Source organism: Peromyscus eremicus, chromosome 6 (genome assembly GCF_949786415.1).
Source record: "Peromyscus eremicus chromosome 6, PerEre_H2_v1, whole genome shotgun sequence".
Classification (NCBI taxonomy): domain Eukaryota; kingdom Metazoa; phylum Chordata; class Mammalia; order Rodentia; family Cricetidae; genus Peromyscus; species Peromyscus eremicus.
The window spans coordinates 28572931-28592247 of record NC_081421.1 but is presented as its reverse complement, the minus strand read 5'-3'; the positions used below and the strand labels follow the sequence as shown (position 1 = coordinate 28592247).

Below are 19317 nucleotides of genomic sequence, written 5' to 3'. Positions count from 1 at the left end.
TTTCTAAGCATCGGGCGATTCCCTATCATAATCCAGTCTACTGTGTCTCTATAATGTCATTAATACAGAAAATATATCATGTACTAAAATTGGAATAATTGCATAACAAAAAATAATGTTGTTGGGAATTCTGTGCTTGACAGATTGGTACTTGGACCACAAAAGTATGGAAGAAGAAACAAAAATGTTACTTGTGACATTTACTGTCACAGTCTTTGGGGAAAGCCTCAGTGGCTTAGATGCGCTTCCATGAGCCTGAAGTTTTTACCCTTGAAAAGATCACTTAGTTAGGAGATCCATTACATGTTTCCATAAGTGTGGTGACAAGTAAGAAATGTGACAATAGGAAAGACTTGTTGGAAGTGAAATAGAATACGAATGCAAAGGGCATGTGGGATTTCTACAGCAGTGAGTAAATGATAACTTTGAATATGTTTAACTTATTCTTAGCTCCTCAGAGTGCAGTAAAAGCATACTCACGTAATGTAAGTAAGTGAATAAGAGAGAAAACTTAAGTAATGGGGTCTTTGATATAGATTAAAAAAAAAGGTCAAATCTGTGAAAATAAAATGTGACAAAACCAAGGATAATATTAAAAGTGCAGGAAAATCCAACTATGGATAATAGTCACTTTTACAGGGGTATAATTGCCAGATGTTTTTTATTTTAGTTCAAATGAGCTGTAATGTGAAGACGAAAACCCTAACAAGGAATTTAAAAGTGGACAGTCCGTGACATAACTCCGTGATGCATTCTCTCCATCTTACCTTGGTGTGGTCATTCTTTCTTCTTCAAAATTATAATTTAAAAGAAAGCACCATGGACAGTTTTCAACTATGCATCCAGGGTAACTTCTACAGTGCTCAGTGCTCCCATTAGTCAAGTAACTTATTCACCAGATGAAAATAAATGAAGGCTGCAGAGTCTTCTAATAGCCTCATCCCACAAATTGCTTCTTCAAGCAATGAATGAGGAGACATAGACTCCAAGGATTTATCTCTTAATTTGGACATATGTGAACATATATCTTCTAAATGCTTTGACATAATGTAAAACATTGTAATTCTCTAAGAAATAAGATAGCCTAACAACTTTTCGGTAAAATTAAATAATAATCTATTGGTTTGTTCACTTATTATTGTCAAGAGTTTGTGTTATGGGAAGTGATTGTGTTTTTCAAAAAATGCAAAACTATTAGAGAGAAAGAGGAGGGTTTATATGAGCGAGAATTGTTGGATAAAGCACAGGGACAAAAAGCCAAACGAATGGAAACACATGAACTATGAACCAATGGCTGAGGGGTCCCCAACTGGATCAGGCCCTCAGAATGGGTGAGACAGTTGATTGGCTTGATCTGTTTGGGAGGCATCCAGGCAGTGGGACCAGGTCCTGTGTTCATTGCATGAGTTGGCTGTTTGAAACCTGGGGCCTATGCAGGGTCGCTTGGCTCAGCCTGGTAGGAGGGGACTGGACCTGCCTGGACAGAGTCTACCAGGTTGATCTCAGTCCGTGGGGAAGGCTTTGCCCTGGAAGAGGTGGGAATGGGGGGTGGGCTGGGGGGAAGGGGAGGCAGGTGGGAGGGGGGAGAACAAGGGAATCCGTGGCTGATATGTAGAACTGAATTGTATAAAATAAAATTTTTAAAAATGCAAAACTAGGCTTCTCCATGGCACGTTACTATCCAAACTTGGTATATGTATGTGTTCATAGTTTTCGAAAGCAATTAAGAATGTAGTATCCTCTTTGTTGTGTGATAGCTCAAGAAACAGACAGCAGGTGTCAGCAACTCCTATGCATGTTTCAAAATATTTTAGCTGTGAAGTAAAAAACCAAAGGTCTTACCCAAGCATTTGTTTAGCTGTAAAATCATGGAAAACCCTAATAGCAGAGGCCAGTCCTTTGTGTTGGCTCATGACATCTACACAGTAAGGTCATGTCAAAGGCACAATAATCATCTTTCCAAATAGCCCTAGGTACATGGGGCAGCCATGCTTAGAAAACCATGGCTTAGAAAGTAAGATCAGGGCATAAGAAGAGGGTGTTTTACTACAATGACTTTATGCTCGCCATGTGCATTCATTCATAAGGGTCTCCATTCAGTCCTTTCAGAAACCATGCACTGGGTCAAGTATATCCGCTCTGTAAATCTTGCAATTAGTTACCCTGTAAGGCCAAGGGGTCTCCTATTATACATAAGAGGTGAACAATCTTCCTCAAACCTAAGGACTTTTGTTAATTACAAGTAGTAATAACAACTTGTGCCTCAATTATTCCTAATCCCAAATCCTTGGTTTTTATTAGTTGAGGCTAGAATAGAATTGATAGAGTACCAAAACAATATCAAACACCCCAGGACATGAGTAGTTTTCTTTAAGAAAACTGACCTCTCCAAAGGCCATAAACTTGGAGGAAGAGCTGAGCTCCATAGACCATAAACTTGGAGGAAGAGCTGAGCTCCCCTTGCGTGTACCCCAGGAAATTCCCTACTAAGTATTGCTTACTTAAACTGCTCGATTCCCCACCATAGTTAAGCAATAACTTGTGAATTAAGTACCCTGAATATCTACCTCCTCTCCTCCTCCAAAGTCCCCTGTAGCATCCCTGCCCATCATATACAGTATTTGCATTACACAGCGACCTATTTCAGAAGATAGAAAGAAATACACTTCCTCTGTGGTCCCACAAGCATGCCTGAGTGAGTCTGCGGAAGCGGGCATCACTGCTCTGAGCTCTGGGCACATCCCTTATCTGTTTTATTCTTTGTTGCCTTTGAGAATATTAAAATATAACACATTCCTTCATATTATCTTATTAAGTATACGAGAATTCCATATTTATAACACAGTCCTGTACACATGCAATTATTGGTAAATGAACGTACCCACTTTATCAAGTGGCACATTAACCTAGGCTAGCCACAGTTTTTAGATGACATGGGAATCTTGAAATCAACTTCCAGAGAGTTTTTATAGAGAAGAAAACTAACAGCCAGAGAGACCAAATTGCTCAAGGACCCTAAACCCCAGTCCCATTTTCCCTCATTCTATCATGACCTACAGCACTCAGCTTTGAAGTACTTAATTACTAGGGTTTTTATATTATCAAAATATGCAAGCAATTTGGTCACTATTATTGAATGTATACAATAATAATATAGATTCATATAGGCTTTATTTATAACTAGGAAAGAAAATATCAAGAGAGTTGTATTTTTAACATAATATCTGAAACACGGGGCATATTGTATTTAGGCTTATTAGCCCATGAACCCTTGCAAGTGTTATTTAGGTCAGTATAAATATCAAATATTTACTGATAAACATTTACTGCCTCAGCACTTGGGTCTTTTCCATGCAGGGGTTATGTAAACAGTATCAGTCCTTAGCCTTCCTATATAAAAATCCATGATGGAATGTTTCTGAAACTTTTGATAACAAAACATATATTTTCTCAATTTTAATTAGAGTGAGAATTTGGAGCAAAAAATAGATTTTTATAGCTAAAACAGATGTTTGTGTCTTAGCTGTCATACTCTTGTTTGAGTATTAAAGAAGACAATTGAAACAGTAAGGACACAAGACAGCAGGCAAGATTCCTATCCCAAGACAAATTAATGTATTTACATATAAATTGAAGAGCTTTTCATTAGTTTAATTATAGGACTATTATTTATGGTTTGGACACACTACAACAGGACAAATTTATTTACTAAATTGTCAGGAATTTTCATAAAAATCTTGGATATCTTTAAAGATCAGAGCTTTTATCATTTAAACACAAAACAAAACAAAATGAAATGTGAGTTAAACATCAGATTCCAGACATCATGGTTGCACCTGCAATACAATTCTCTAGCTGTGGGTTGATATGTAAACCAGTTTTCAAAAACATAATTAAATGGGTGGTAATGCAGAGATGGAGCAGGGAGATAGAACTGTTCAGTATGCCCCTTTGCAAAAAGAAACTGTATGCATTTTGATAAATGGGCCTGGCTCCATTCAGTAAATAGCTCTGTGTATTGTGGTGAATTCTTGTGCAATTACAGACCTTCACTGGAATGCCCAGTGGTGTCTAGATAAATTCCTTCACCCTCTATGGTAACAACTTGTCAGGTAGACTCATTTCCTGTTTTTATCTAAGCACTAAAAGGACAAGAATGACCTTCATGAAGCTGGGACAAGTTGCAGTGCGATCCGTATCTTTGTATCAGGAAACTTTAAACACAAAAGATAACTTCAATATTTATTTCCTTAACTGAGTTCTACTCACTCCAACATGCACTTTAGCTCAATAAATAGTTAAGGCATGTAATAATTTAACACCCAAACTATGTTATTTTTACACATATACTGATGCCTTTTTCTTTTAAAAGCTTAGGTTGTAGTCCTGCTAGAATTTCCTGTGTTCTTCCACAGCAGCGTCATAGGAAATCCTAGTGTTCTTAAAGTTTCTTTCATTCCATCGCACCTGCTTTTCGGGATCAACACGTTAGTTTACAAGCTTGAAATCTCAAATCCAAAATACTTACTTGTGGATGAAATAAGAACCCCGGAGAAGGTCTCAAGTATTTTTCTTTCAAAGCTTCAAGTGGGTCGGTGAGCTTTCTTTTCTCTACTCTGAAAGGTTAAAATTAGATTTGGGAGGTGAGTCAGTCACAGCACAGTCACTGTCTTTCAACACAGCAAAGCCAATGGAAGTTTTCTTTGGGACACACAAGAAGACCTCTGCTGGGGAAGGACACACCAGCCACTTCTAGATGCTCAGTGGGAGAAAGTCCCCTTTACAACAGAAAACCCCACTCAATGACTTGGGTGGTAGAGGAGTATGAGACCTGCAGAGTTGCTGAGCTACAGGCATCTGTACAACTTTAGGATTCTTCCATTTCAGATGTGGCAAGAATGTTTGAAGAATTTGAAATCATTGGGAAGAAGTAGGCAAATTTAATTTAAGCCATTTTCTACCAAAAATTACATCCCCAAATATCCCCTCTAGTTCTCCTGAAACTGCCTGTTGGAAATAAGGGGACTTCTAAGTTAGCTAGCCATTGTAGCAGATATTCAAGATATGCTCAGTTATATACATTTATATGTAACATATATGTGAGATAGGTATATAAATAAACAAATATTCTCTCTCTCTCTCTCTCTCTCTCTCTCTCTCTCTCTCTCTCTCTCTCTCTCTCTCTCTTCAAGGTAGGTAGGAAGTAGGTTTGGAGAAAAGGAGAAACCTTAAACATGCTCCACATCCTATTTGCAGTTAGGTATATAGGGAAGTGAAATAAGATGGATTAATTTTTACCAGCTATTGTCAATTATCTTTTAAAAACTTAATTTATATTATGTTATACATGTATTATTTTACTTATTGAAGTAGGCATTAAAAGGTCCACTTCCAGGTGAAACATCTGAAAAACTGAAGGGGTCTGCAAAACTGAGCTCCAACCCAGACTGGCACTAATTGGAGTTCAGAGCTTTTCTTAAGAACTTTCCCTTTCATAAAATGAAAGGTCTGGGGTCTTGAAATTGAAGACAGCAAACATGGGCTGAGAACAGTCACAGGTAATGACGATGATGCAGTAGATACTTTCTCAGTGTTGAAACTTGAAATTGGTAGCACAAGGACATTTTAGACTGCCTTCTTTTTCCCCAGATATGGTCTTGTTACACAGCCTCATGCCGGCCTCAAACCTGTGATCCTCCTGCCTCAGCCTCCTGAATACATGTATCCTTTGTATTGTGTTATTCTCTTTCTCTTGTTGAGATGGGGACAGCCTTTCATATACTAGCAAACTCTCCAAATACTTTGTAGATAATATGGGTCAAAGGCACTGACTGATGAGGACTTTCAGTTCTAGCACTTACTAAATCAGAGGACATACATCAGTATTACTGAATGAAAGAACAACACTAAATCTCTTCATTCAGAAATATTGGGTACAATATGAAAATAATCCTATCTTAAATAAGTTCAATAAAAAGTCCACATGTTCCATGAAGTCTTGAGAATATTCAACTTTTAATTAGGAATTAAATTGAAAGTTCTCGTAATATGTAAAAGGTGTAATAAATATAATGGCTAAAGAAAATTAATATTCAAAAACCAAATCATTTTAATGGTGATTGTTACAGTTACTGAAACACATTTTATTAAACATATATGCTCTACCTATTGAATTCTTACACATTTTGAAGGAAACTGGATAATGAGATTAAATAGAAACATTTTTTTTTTTTTTGGTTTTTCAAGACAGGGTTTCTCTGTGTAGCTTTACGCCTTTCCTGGATCTCGCTCTGTAGACCAGGCTGGCCTCGAACTCACAAAGATCCGCCTGCCTCTGCCTCCCAAGTGCTGGGATTAAAGGCGTGCGCCACCACCGCCCGGCTAGAAACATATTTTAAGCAACTGAATCACTCTATATACAAAGCCATTTTTGTGATTAATATTTCACTTCCTTGGGGTTCTAAGCAATTTATTCAGAAAGAGAATCGAGCATCACATACTTAAGATACGTCAGTGAGTTAGCAAAGAGGAGACTCAGGCTGCTCTAGGTCTTGTGTTATTCTAAATAAGCAATCTGTTTACATGCCCATGCCTATCTGTGCTAATCCTTCGGGAGCCTCATTCTTCTGCTGCTTGACAGCTTGCTTTAAAGATGGCTTTCTCATATTTTCCACTCCCCAAATAATGTTAAAAATAAGTTTATTGTCAGGATTAAAAAAAATTCTGTGGGCCTATTCTAAAACCTCAATTTCAGAGACATCCAAAAATAGATCCAAACTTAACCTGTCAACTTCTGAATAAAAGTTGATTTCTCAAGATTAAACTTCATCCACTGTTAATGATAATGATAATAATTACAATAAATGATCTGGAAGAAGAAATGTTGATATAGTATACAATCTCTGTTTCATACATCTGTTTCATCCACCATCCTCTCCCATCATCCTTACCTATAAATGGGGTCCATGAAGAAGGGAGTGGGTCTCGCGTGCTGCAAGGAGCCATCTGAAGTCGGTCTTGTTTCCATATTGCTTCCTTTCTTTTCTCCAAATACATGGTTTTTTCGAGGCTCAGTCAACTTTGTCCCACCTGCTCTACTCCTACTGCCCATACTTAGATCCAGGGGCTGGTCTTGACTAGTGGCGGATGTTGCTGGAGGCTTCGAGGGGACTGAAGTCAAGGGCTTCTCATCCTTTCGCTTAGTGGTGAGGTCAAAAGGGGACTCAGAGCTTCCCTTCTGCAGTTTCTTTACTTCACTTGGTGATTGGGGTTCCATTTTCAAAGGTAACGACCTCAAGTCTCTATCAGGAAATGGGTACATTGATTGAGAGAATGCTGGAAAAAATGGGAGGGGAAACATGGAAGGGTAAGGTAACGCTCCGACTTTTTTGTCTTGCAGCCCCACCAGTCCTGTGGAACCAAAGTATTTTTCAGCAATAGACGCAATAGCCTTTATAGAATCATTCACAGCTCCTGACACCGCGGTTTGCTCCTCTACAGATGCTGAGAAAACGGAATGATTGCTGTATTCTTTCTTATTATTTATTGAAGCCAGATTCTGCAGAGGGCTTACTTTGTCTTTGAACATTTTACCATTTTCTTTACATTTCTCTTTATCACTTTCAAGGTCACTTTCCAGATCAGAGCCCGAGGTTGTTTCCAGGTCACTGCCACTTGGTGTACTGACATCATCAAGGTCACTACTCTCTGACTGGTCACTGATTTTCTCAAGGGGCCTCTCTTCAGAGGACCTCTCGGGTAGCAGTTCCACTGGCTTATTGTCCCCTACAGGTGGGTGTTTAGATAGTGCCTTCAAAATATCCTGTGTAGCTGGCAGTATCTGAGGATGTGTCAAGAGGGGACTTTGACATTTGTTTGACTGTTCAGTACTTGATAGTCCTTTAACAGGAGGACTAGCAGGTATCAGAGGAGGCCTGTGGTACAAGCCTGAAGGAAACAGACCAGGAAAGCTAAAGGAAAATCCAGGAGCTGTTGGAAAGGTAAGACCAGCAGGATGCCTATTGGTGCCAAAATAGTCAGCCAGGCCCGGGTTGGCATGACTCATATTAACCATGGACGTTTTATCCATAGCTGGGGTTCCAGGAAGTGAAATGCCTTGGCCAAAAAATCCACCTGCCGCAAAATGGTTCTTGCCCTCACAAAACCTCCTGTGTTTATTTAAGGAAGACGTAGTGCTGAACATTTGTCCACAGTCTTTGCACTTGATTTGGGTTCTGCAATCAGCATGCATGCGCTTATGACGACAAAGGTTTGAAAACTGAGTATAGGATTTATGGCAGACCTCACCTGTGTGCAAACAACAAAAAAGAGTCTCAGGCTTTATGGCAATTGCTTCTGAATTCAGCAAGTAAGTATCACAAGTGGTTTACCCAGAGTAGTTTCAATTAGGAAGCCAGGAATAGAAGTTGGGAGTCACCAATCTGGATGCTCTGAACATAAAAATTTCCATTTTACTAGATTCCAAAGCAAGGCATCCAACTGACAAATGTCTGCAAAGCAGCACAAATACTTCACACAGAGAACGTACATGTTTTCCATCCCCCCCTGCACAATATTTTGCATAATACTGTTGTGTTTAAATATTTATGGAGAAGTCATGGTCCAAAATACATTACATCCTCCACCTGATTACTAACACTAGTAGGATCTGAAAAATTAAAGATATAGTAAGCAGGAAAACTTCAGAGCACTTAAAACATCCTAGATCGGAGGCATGAAGACAGAGTAAACAGCCTTCCCTCATCCACAGACTTCACCTTTATCAACTCTCCTTGTGGGGAAGGCTGTGGCTGCTCTCCCACTATTTCATTAGCATTATATCATGCACTCTCATCATTCACACATCAAAGCCACACAACAATGCACATTGTGTATTGGGAGACCTTTTTAACAATCATTTTCATGATTTGAGAAAGACTGACATAATTTACAATGGCTCTATTTTAAGCCTGCAAAGGAAACTCAATTGAATGTAGCCCATCCTGCATTGCTGGTTCCCATGAACCATGAGCACGTCCTCTGACTTCCCCTCACACCAGTGGCTGTGCTAGCCTTCCTGCACATGAAACCCCCATCCTTGGGAAACATGCTCACTTGTTGTTGTATCTTCCTCAGTTATCTCAGGGCTTGACTTCTGCGTGTCATGGCCAAGTATGGGAAGCAGAGGAGAGGCTGTGAAAAGTCTGCTTCTGAAAGAACCCTGCAGCTGGTGTGGTCCTATACTATCCTCCTTAACCAAGAATTTGTCCATAAAGTAGCATGTCCCTTCTCACAGATGTGCCAATATTTCTAAGTATATTTTAAGGCCAACCTTTGTGACCTTTCAGCCTTTTAAGTAAGACTTTAATCAGTTTGAGTCTTGCAGGATTATAATATCAAATTGCTAAGCATCATACTTTTGTTTTTTAACTTTGCTGTTGATGAGTTACTTTATGTGTAAGCTTAATTTAATGCCTCTGTACATGTTTTATACATGTGGGAATATGATATACTTTACTGGTAATTGTTGAAACAAATTGATTTCAGGAAAATAAACACCAAATTCACCAGTTACTGCTTTCAAGTGATGGCTGACTGTGGGTGCAGAATGGTGAAGTCCAACACTTGAGTCAAAGCAATGACGATTTTTTAAACAGTTCATGCAAAGGAGGTTTTATAGAACACAGTCAAGCAAAACTCACTGGAGCTCTGTCCTCTCCCCCCTGCACAAACAGGAAGTGCTAAGCGATTGCATTTCTGGGTTTTTGCTGATAGAGGGTAAACAGTACTGCTGCACATCAGTGTGCTCGTTAATATGAACAGAGCCTTTGCCACACTGCAGAGACTGTCACAGGGACATAAGTAGGAAAAGAAGATGGAGGCGCTTTCTTTTCAAATTTCTACCAGAATATATTCCCCAGTCTGCTCCAACAGCATTTAAACAGGCTCAATCAACACATGTACTATTTGCACTACTTGATACACTAAATAAAATCACCTAGGGGGTAAGACTTCCACATAATTGTATTATTGTGATTCAGTTATGAACAGTTCCAAGAAATTATCGATATATTACTTTATAGAACTCAGTCAAGCAAAATTCATATATATATATATATATATATATATATATATATATATATATATATATATAATTAGAATTATGGAAATACACTTTTTTAAAAAATCTTTGGGCATTAAAGTACTATGAAAAATGTCTTAATGGGTAGTCAACCAATCTTAAAGGCAGAAGTTGCAATGTTTTATTAAAAAAAATGCTGCTCTCTCATTTTCTTTCCTATAGCAGGATGGCTTTAAGAAAATCTACAGTGTCTGTGTTGGAAATAATAGATTTATTTGACTTGTCTGTCTGGAGCTTTTTGTTACAGGATGAGTAGAGTCTGTGTCTGGTCTCAAAACATAGAATCTGGGGTGTTTCCTTAGTTGGGAGTTTGTTTACCACCCTTGAAGGTTTGGACTGAGACACCAATAACCAGGCTCCAGGTCAATGGTTCAATTGATGTTGAAGTCTACACTCAACTGTAATTTTCTCAGGAACAAGGAATTAGCCTGCAGTTAACATTGCATCTTTCTCCTTCTTAAACAAATTAAGAGGTATTTTGAATATATTCTGTCTATTAGAGCATGTGGTTTCTATTTGGGAAGGCTGGGGATTGCTGTAAAGGCGATGAGTAATTACCAAGCGCTAGGGACCCTGTGCCCACTGTAATAAGAGACAGTTGTCATAAACACACTACTGGGGGCAAATCATGGTGTGTGGCCTTTGAGGAGGAAACAGATAGCAGCCATAGGTGACCCTCCACCCTTTCAGTCTCACAGCAACTCCTACGTTTAAACCCCTTTGTTCTGAAATTACATGGCTATTATTTGTAATTACTCCACGGTTCACTGTCAGATTTGATATTTGAAGAAAGTCATCTGTTATTTAAATTTGCCAATAATTGCTGAGAATGCATTCAAGGGAAATATTGGATGCAGCCTGAATAATAAAGGACAATCTGTGATACTTGAAAGTGGAAAGGTTGACTTTAACATGGTTCATAGCGCAGACAAGAGTGTTGAACAATGGAGTCTATGCTTCCTGACTTTTGTTTTTAAAAATAGATAAAGCATGCAAGAGGTGATCAGAGTTTCTTGTGATTTATTCTGCTCTTCTCACCAAAACATAAAACTTACCAACATTTATTTCTGATGAGTCTGAAATAAATTAACTAAATAGCATGCCTATAGCACTTCCAAGCAGGCGTGCCAGGAATTATGGCTTAGAGTTATGAACGCTCTCTTTCTTTCTTCCTTTATTTTTTTCTTTTTTAAGACAAGAAATCTCAAACTCCTATTGTATATGTAATTTCCCATGGTTCCAACAGAGCTTCCCCAGGGAGCTCAGGGCACCCTTTGTTTATCTGCTGGTTGTCTTCGCTCCACCCAGGGAACAGAACATCTAAGCAAAACAGGACTCTCTTGTACACTGGAAAAGGAAAGACAAGAACTTTTTTGGCACTTGGAAGCACAAAAGAAGGCTGTGTCAAGGCAAAGAACAGGACAGTTAGTCTCTGGCAACTCCACATTGGCACTGAAAAGTAGGTGTTTTGCCAGCAGGTTCTGTAGTGGTGCCTCGAATACCTACTGCAAACCATCAGTGCTTGTCAAAATAAATAAACAAACAAACAAACCAGAAGGAGATCGAACTGGTTTTCATGGAGTTCCCAAAGCAAAAACTCAGAGATGCTGCCAGATGCTGGTAACGATTCAAACCATCCCACCCAGATCTGGATCCAAAATCAGTTTAGAAGTTGGTAACGCAGCTCACTTCTTCCCTGTATTTACACACCCAGCAGAGCAAGGGAGCACAGAGCCCCAGAACTGTTGCCTGGATAAACTGGGAACAAATAGTTTACCTTCTGAATTAGTGCAGCACAACCCAGAAACAGACCCGCAAGGATGAACAAATGAACAGGAGCTGAGTTTTCCTTTTCATGAAGTGTGTTACTAAAGTGCTCAGTCCAGGGGTGTGCCAAGTAGGTGGGCAGGAAGGACATCCCCTGAAAGCATGCAGCTTGTAAATCTGTTTGAGTGCAGTGGATGGGAGAAAGAGCCTGTGCAGCATCAAAGAGAAAATATTCTGCTTTTTCAACTGGCCCAGAACTACCGATCTGCAATGGAATCAGCAAGCAGAGGAGGAATAAGAGCATTTTACCCCCTCCACACATACTCTCCAGCATTTACGCCCTCCACACATATACTCCAGCATTTACCCTCTCCACACATGCTCTCCAGCAAATACCCCCTCCACACATATACTCCAGCATTTACCCTCTCCACACATGCTCTCCAGCAAATACCCCCTCCACACATACATTCCAGCATTACCCCTCCACACATACATTCCAGCATTTACCCCTCCACATATACACTCCAGCATTTACCCCCTCCACACATACATTCCAGCATTTACTCCCTCCACACATACACTCCAGCATTCACCCCCTCCACACACACTACAGCATTTACCCCTCCACACATACATTCCAGCATTCACCCCCTCCACACATACACTACAGCATTTACCCCTCCACACATACATTCCAGCATTCACCCCCTCCACACATACACTACAGTATTTACCCCCTCCACACATACATTCCAGCATTCACCCCCTCCACACATACACTACAGTATTTACCCCCTCCACACATACATTCCAGCATTCACCCCCTCCACACATACACTACAGTATTTACCCCCTCCACACATACTCTCCAGCATTTACCCCCTCCACACATACACTCCAGTATTTACCACCTCTACACATACACTCCAGTACACACACAATAACATAAGCCTTCTTGTCAGGTGGGATTCTTCCAGCTCCTTGAGATGCAGAACAGGTTTTTAATCACTTAGTGATATCTGCTATTGGCTGTTTTACAAAGCAAGGAACATTTACAATGTGAGATAAACCTGATTGTCTTGACTAAGTCCTCCAGCCTAGGGAGGCTCTCTCCATTCATTATTTAATGACTTCTCTTTTCTTTGCCTGATACTGATTCCATCTAAAAGAAAACACCCCATGGACTATAGACAAAATGCCATGGATCTGCTTACAAAATAATTTCTTATAATATAAAATAACCTTTCTACTTTGGACCAAAAAAAACTAAGAAAGCAACCTCCTCCCACCCACAAGGGACATGGGTGGCCATGCTCCTGAGCACAGAGCCTTTTGAAAGAGAGGTAGATGCAGAGGAGGCTGGTGTGTTCACACTTACAGATGAAGGGCTTCACACTGCTGTGGATGTGCTTGTGTTGTTTGAGGCCTGATGAAGTAGCAAACGTTTTACCGCACTCCGGGCAAGCGTGGGCCCGGGCGCCGACATGTTGAGACCGAATATGTCGCTGAAGGTTGCTAGGGTCCGTGAAAACCTGCTAGGAAACGAGTACTGATTAATCCAGAAACTTCGCTCAGATACAAGAAAGAAGACCAGCAACAGCCCAACGAGAAACTTTCTTTGTCTTGTTTTTATTTGTTTTCACCAAAGACCAAGAGAAAGCTGTATTTCCACAGTACAAGAAACTCCTTTAAGGAAGAACCCAGAAATTATTCCATCCTCTGCATTTATAGCAGTGTATCTATTAGTATCAGTTATTGGACCACGTAATGAATGGACTGTCAGGACACAGTCAAGGCCTTTTTAGTAACTGAGGGTAAAGATCAATTCTGTCCAGGCCATCATTAAAACTACACTTTAACTAAAGACACATTGCACACATGATTTGGAAGATTTTGATGAAAGTACCCCAAATCAATTTAAATAATGTCCCTAAGAAGTTAAACTCAAACACAGTGTTTCTTCTGCATGTTTCCAGCAATCTGGAGCTTTTCCTTTGGATATTTCACTAAATAAAAATGAGAAACCCAGTAACACATTCAGGAATAAAATATCCTTGAACTATTTCAAATGTCCCATTTTCCACTGCCATGAAAGCTATAGAGATAGAAAGCGACCTTTCAGGACATCTCTGTGTTCATTGTGGATGGCCAATGCTGGAACTTACTCTATGGCCCAAATGGAGCACTATCACTTCACCTGAATGTTGTGTAGAACTGACCACTAAGACAGAGCCCTGCACTGTTTGATGAGAACCAAATTATGATTTATAAGAGGGATTAGATGGAAAACTTGAAAAAAGTTGGAGTCTCCCACTCTTTCTGAATGAGCATTCCGAGTGTTATGTGATTTTTCTCACAAATAGCTATTAAAAGAAGTAAGTAATGAACATGGGGTACAATTTTCATTCCCCATGAGGAATGAAACAACCCCATACTGGCAAGTCAGTAGCAGGACCAGGGATGTCTCACACCTAGTTCTGTAACTCACCATTAAGCCTCACTTCCTCCCTGACAGAAATAAAAGGATACCCACTAAGTGTCTCTGTGTGCTCTACTGATGCTTTTTGGCACACAACACTCAGTCTACTTTTCTGAAGGTATTTATAGTTCCCCATCTCAAGGCCTGGTTTTATACAGCATAGCAGGTGATGGATGAAGAGAGAGGAGGAGAGAGAGGTGAGTAGACCACAAATTCACTGTACCTTGGCACAGTTTTCACATTCATAGTGCTTTCCACTGTCATGTGACATCTGGTGGCGAATTAAATTGGACTTCCAGTTAAATGCCTTGGGACACTGATCACACTTATACTCTCTCTCCTCGGTATGTGACAACATGTGCTTCTCCAAGCTGTTAAGAGAACAATGGATTTAATAAGATGTGGTGACAAGGAAAACATTCAAAAACAGAATTCTACTTCATGACTAATCCATCTGGCAAGGAGAGAACTGAGAAGGAAAGAAGCTGGAGTGGGAAGAAGGAAAGAGGAGAAATGGGGTTTTGATGGACAGCAGTACCCGTTATGTCCCCTAGACTACATTTCCCATCAGCTCTAGCCCTGTTAGGAATAAATCTGACACAGCTATCGAGGATTATCTGTTGATTTAGGACTATGATAGACAGTTATCTATTATAGATTTGTGACATAATCTTAATAGCAACATTGATTGCTGCTATCGACTTCATTCCAATATAAAACATATTAATAAAATGCTTAAGGATATGGGGTAAGTATTTTCTCTAATAATATATGTAACCTCTAGATATGAAAGTATTTACATTTCTAGTCATATAGAAAAGAGAACTGAAAGTTAACTTTTGATTATGGCCCTGATATAGGTGTGTGGATGTGCAGATAGATACATGGGGATACATGGGGCTAGATAATAGAGGATGATGATGACAATAACACTGGCGACTGCAATGATGAGTATGAAAAAGAAGAAGATAGGTGGAAGATCAATAGACAGATGGATAGACAGACAGACAGATAGATTAATAGATAGATAGGTAGGTAGATAGATAGATAGATAGATAGATAGATAGATAGATAGATAGATAGATAGATAGATAGATAGATGAAGGATAGATAGATAACATGAACTATAAGGGAAAGCATATAGAATTTAAGTAAATACAGTATTGAGAAAAACATGATTAGAAGTTTCTCACAAGATAGTCTATCTACATTTTAAAGTTTAGAATGTTTTGATTTCTTGAGATTTTGGCTTCCTTTCCTAATTTGGTACGTGACCCTGCACAAATACAATGAGAAGCAAGTATAGATAATGTCTATAGTTAGCAGGCACCTGCAACATTTTTGTTCATTAACCACATCGTCCATGGCACACTAGCATACTACACTCACGTACAGTACTAGGAGCTCCTGAGAGTCTTAGCCCATTTCCACTCTGATAAAGCATACAAGCTAGGTGCTGAACATTTTGTTATTACAAAGAGCAAGAAAGCGGTAGATGACCTCAAAAGAAATCAGGATGCCAATTTGAAAATATGCTTGAGTCTTTAAACAAAACGAAACTTTGCCAGTCACCCTAATGGGGTGATTATTGTCAAAACCAGACAATGAAGGGGAAAATACAAACATGTTTCATGCTTTCCCTATGATGGAAACTCTATTTTAGGGCGGCAAAATAGACAACAAGGGATAGTTTTTCTACACATAGTTAATTAATCCTTATAATAAATGATGAAAGGATGATGAAACTGGAATTCTTCATTTGTCATTAATTACCTGATATGAATAAATGACAATATCAACAACGCATGCTGTTAAACCACTGCATCTAAAGCCCAGCCAAGGCTGAGGATGCAATGATGCCTTTATGGGCAAAAGCAGGAAAGAGAGAGGACATATACACAAACCACAAAGGACATATACACAGCAGAATTTGCAAGGAAAAAGGTGTACTGAGAAAAGTAGCTAGAGAGAGATAGACTGAGAGGGAGAATCTGACAAGAGGAACATTTACTAGATTAAAGTAGGCATAATACTGTCAATCAACTCTAATACATGGACCTTCTGTTCATAATAATCCTAAAAGTCCTAACTATCAGAATGATGCCAAACTTATTATTTTTAAAGTACAGTACCAAACTATGTTTCAAAAGTCTTAAATTTCTACAGACACATACACACACACACACACACACACACACACACACACACACACACACACATATATATATATAATGAGAATACATATAAAGAAAAATATAATATCCGAAGTTTGTTTCAAATACTCTAAAATAGGTAGAAAAGTAAGACAAAACTGGTCTTTGTGACAATTGTTGAAACTGAACACACTGGTGTTTTTAAATTCACCATCCTCTCTGATGTGTGCCTATTTGAAGCATTCCACAATAAAAATCTATTAAAACTGGCAAGAATGAGTGTTTAACTTTCTGTCCCATTTTTCTGTGAGATGAATATCCTGTATTTGAATGTCAATTAAGACATGTATTAAGAATGCATTCCTCAGCAGTTATGAGTGGGATTGGTAACTGAATAAAGCACTCACTCTCATATCTTCATAAACTAAAAATACCTTTCCCACATTTATTTTCCTCCATAGTTTCCTTCCTATTCGTATTGGCATATGAACTCATTTTGAGGCCCTGTGAATCAGTCCTGTTGAAAATGCTGCTGTCTGACCACAAGTGCTGAAAACAAAGTACTGGGTGGAAAAGGGACATGGAGCTGGAAGACCCTATCTTTATCTGCACATGCACCCCTCTGTTAAAGTTGAAAAGCTAGTGAGTGAGGTAGGATAGATCTCAGTAACTGCAATGAGCGTGAGCTGGGTCAGAAGCATCCTTGGAAACCAATGCAGTGAGTGAGCTTTTGCTATCTTCAGTAGCCAGGGAGAGTAAGCCATTTTGGACACATGTTCCAGTATCTGTATGTGGATCCTAAGCCCTGCCTCCCAGTGGCAGAAGATTGCCATGTGTTCTGAGACTCATTCTTTCTCCTAACTACAAGGATGTGGTCTAGTTCCAAGAGAATGTTGTGAGCACATAGCACTCAGTAGGGGATGACAAAGCAAGGCAACGTTTCCTTTGTTCCTTCTCTTGAGTAGCACGAGATTCATATTGTTCCACAGTGTTATCACTGTCAACTACTCTGATAAAAAGGGCCATGTAGATAGTAATATAGAAGCATGGGGAACAAAATTAAGTTCCTAGCACCCACATAACAGGCTGACATGACAGCATACATTTGAAATCCAAGCAGAGAAGGTAGAGAGAAGAGCCCTGGGGTGGGCTCACTGGCACCAGCTGGCCTAGCCTAGTCAGTAAGCTTCAGGCCAAAGAGAAATCCTGTCTCAGAATAAAACAGAAAAGAAACGTGGACAGCCTCCAGAGAATGAAAGCCAAGGTTATCCTCTGTCCTGCTCATGCATGTGCATATATATGTGTTCATATAGCTACACATACATGTGCACATGCACAGACTCCACACATACACACATACACCCTCTTAGCCCTCACATGCACACCCAAAAGGAGGGAGGGAAGCAAGTTATCCAAAAGCAAAAGTGCATTGCTTCCACAAACACAAGCACTCCAGCCAGTCATCAGACTTCTTTACTTTTCAAACAGTTTAATAATAGTTTGTGGAGCTTTGTCAGCATCCCATGTTCTCGCCCCCACCCTGTGCCCACCTCTGGATTCGTTTTAAAGATTTTAGGGACAAAAAGATGGCTCAGTGTGTAAATGTGCTAGGGCTAACCACCTAAGTCCTATCCTAGGATTCTACATGGTAGAAAGAGAGAACAAACTCCTGCAACTCCAGCAAGTTGTACCTACGCGCGCGCGCGCACACACACACACACACACACACACACACACACACACACACAAATTCAACAAAGAATTTTATGTATTTTAGATGGGAGATGCAGAAAGAAGAATATGTTACATTAAAGAAGGCAGTCTCATCTGTTGACAAGATTAGCAATAATGGCAGCCTTCAATGAAGGGGGAACTATCCAAAAGATGCACATTTGGGGCAGGACTACAGCATATAATCCATGACCACCCACAACACTTAGTGAAATGGTGTCCGACTGCTTGAAAAATACACTCTTTGCATCTGCCTGGGCTTCCAGAAGGCAGGTTTGGAGGGTTCTGCACTGTAGTCCACCTCATGACTGACTGATAGTTGCCTTCAGCATGAAGTGGCCTACCTAGAGCTCTTGCCTGAGGTTGAATAGATGCAGAAAGCCCCTCCTGAGGACACTTGCTATTCACCTCCCAAAGGTACTTCATTTCTGGCACTAGAGATAGCATTTCTTTGTATGAATATTTTCTCTTCTTAATGGCATCTACTGGTTTTATGTTTTATAATACTGGGACATGATGATATTTGAGAGACACTGAGTGATTTTTTTATTATAAATATACATTTTGCTAACCGTATATAGATAACTTACTGATTTATTCTCTACAGATTTATATTTATAGAGTGAATGTAAAGAGTGCTAGGGAATCTCTCTTATTTCCCATTTTCTCTTTTCATTAGTAACAAACAAACTTGGACCTGAGTTTCCAAAGCTAAAGATGCAGCTATTTGACTCAGTCTCATTAAGAAAGTGGTAATACTTCAATGTCTGTTAGTCATTCATATCTAAATGGAACGATGTTTGCATGAAATCCTTTCCTAGCAAGACCAAAACAGGAGAAGAGAATGCAGGGCAGTAAGAGGAGGGACAGAAAAACAGGGAGAGCAGCCAGTAAAGGAGGACAGGGAAAGAAAGGGTGAGTGTTGCTGCGAGCTGTGTGCAGAGCCCACTCAACCGTTCACACTCTTGAACAAGGCCAGTCGGTGCACAGCTTTCCCACGGAAACATGGTGTGAGGTGTTCTCTTGAAAGTCGAATTGTGTGT

At 39.6% G+C, this 19317-nt stretch overlaps 1 protein-coding gene across 3 annotated transcripts in view; it reads right to left on the bottom strand.

The window, feature by feature from the left end:
• Mecom (MDS1 and EVI1 complex locus) overlaps window positions 1-19317 on the bottom strand; it is a 59527-nt gene that overhangs the window by 22609 nt on the left and 17601 nt on the right. For 2 of the 3 annotated variants that reach the window (XM_059265321.1, XM_059265323.1), the window contains exons 4-7: window positions 14614-14761; window positions 13290-13443; window positions 6951-8307; window positions 4529-4616 (exon numbers count right to left, since the gene is read on the bottom strand). In XM_059265321.1, coding sequence (XP_059121304.1) covers window positions 4529-4616; window positions 6951-8307; window positions 13290-13443; window positions 14614-14761 — 1747 coding nt within the window. Of the gene's footprint in view, window positions 1-4528; window positions 4617-6950; window positions 8308-13289; window positions 13447-14613; window positions 14762-19317 lie in introns of all 3 variants that reach the window. The other variant, XM_059265322.1, reaches the window with a different exon arrangement.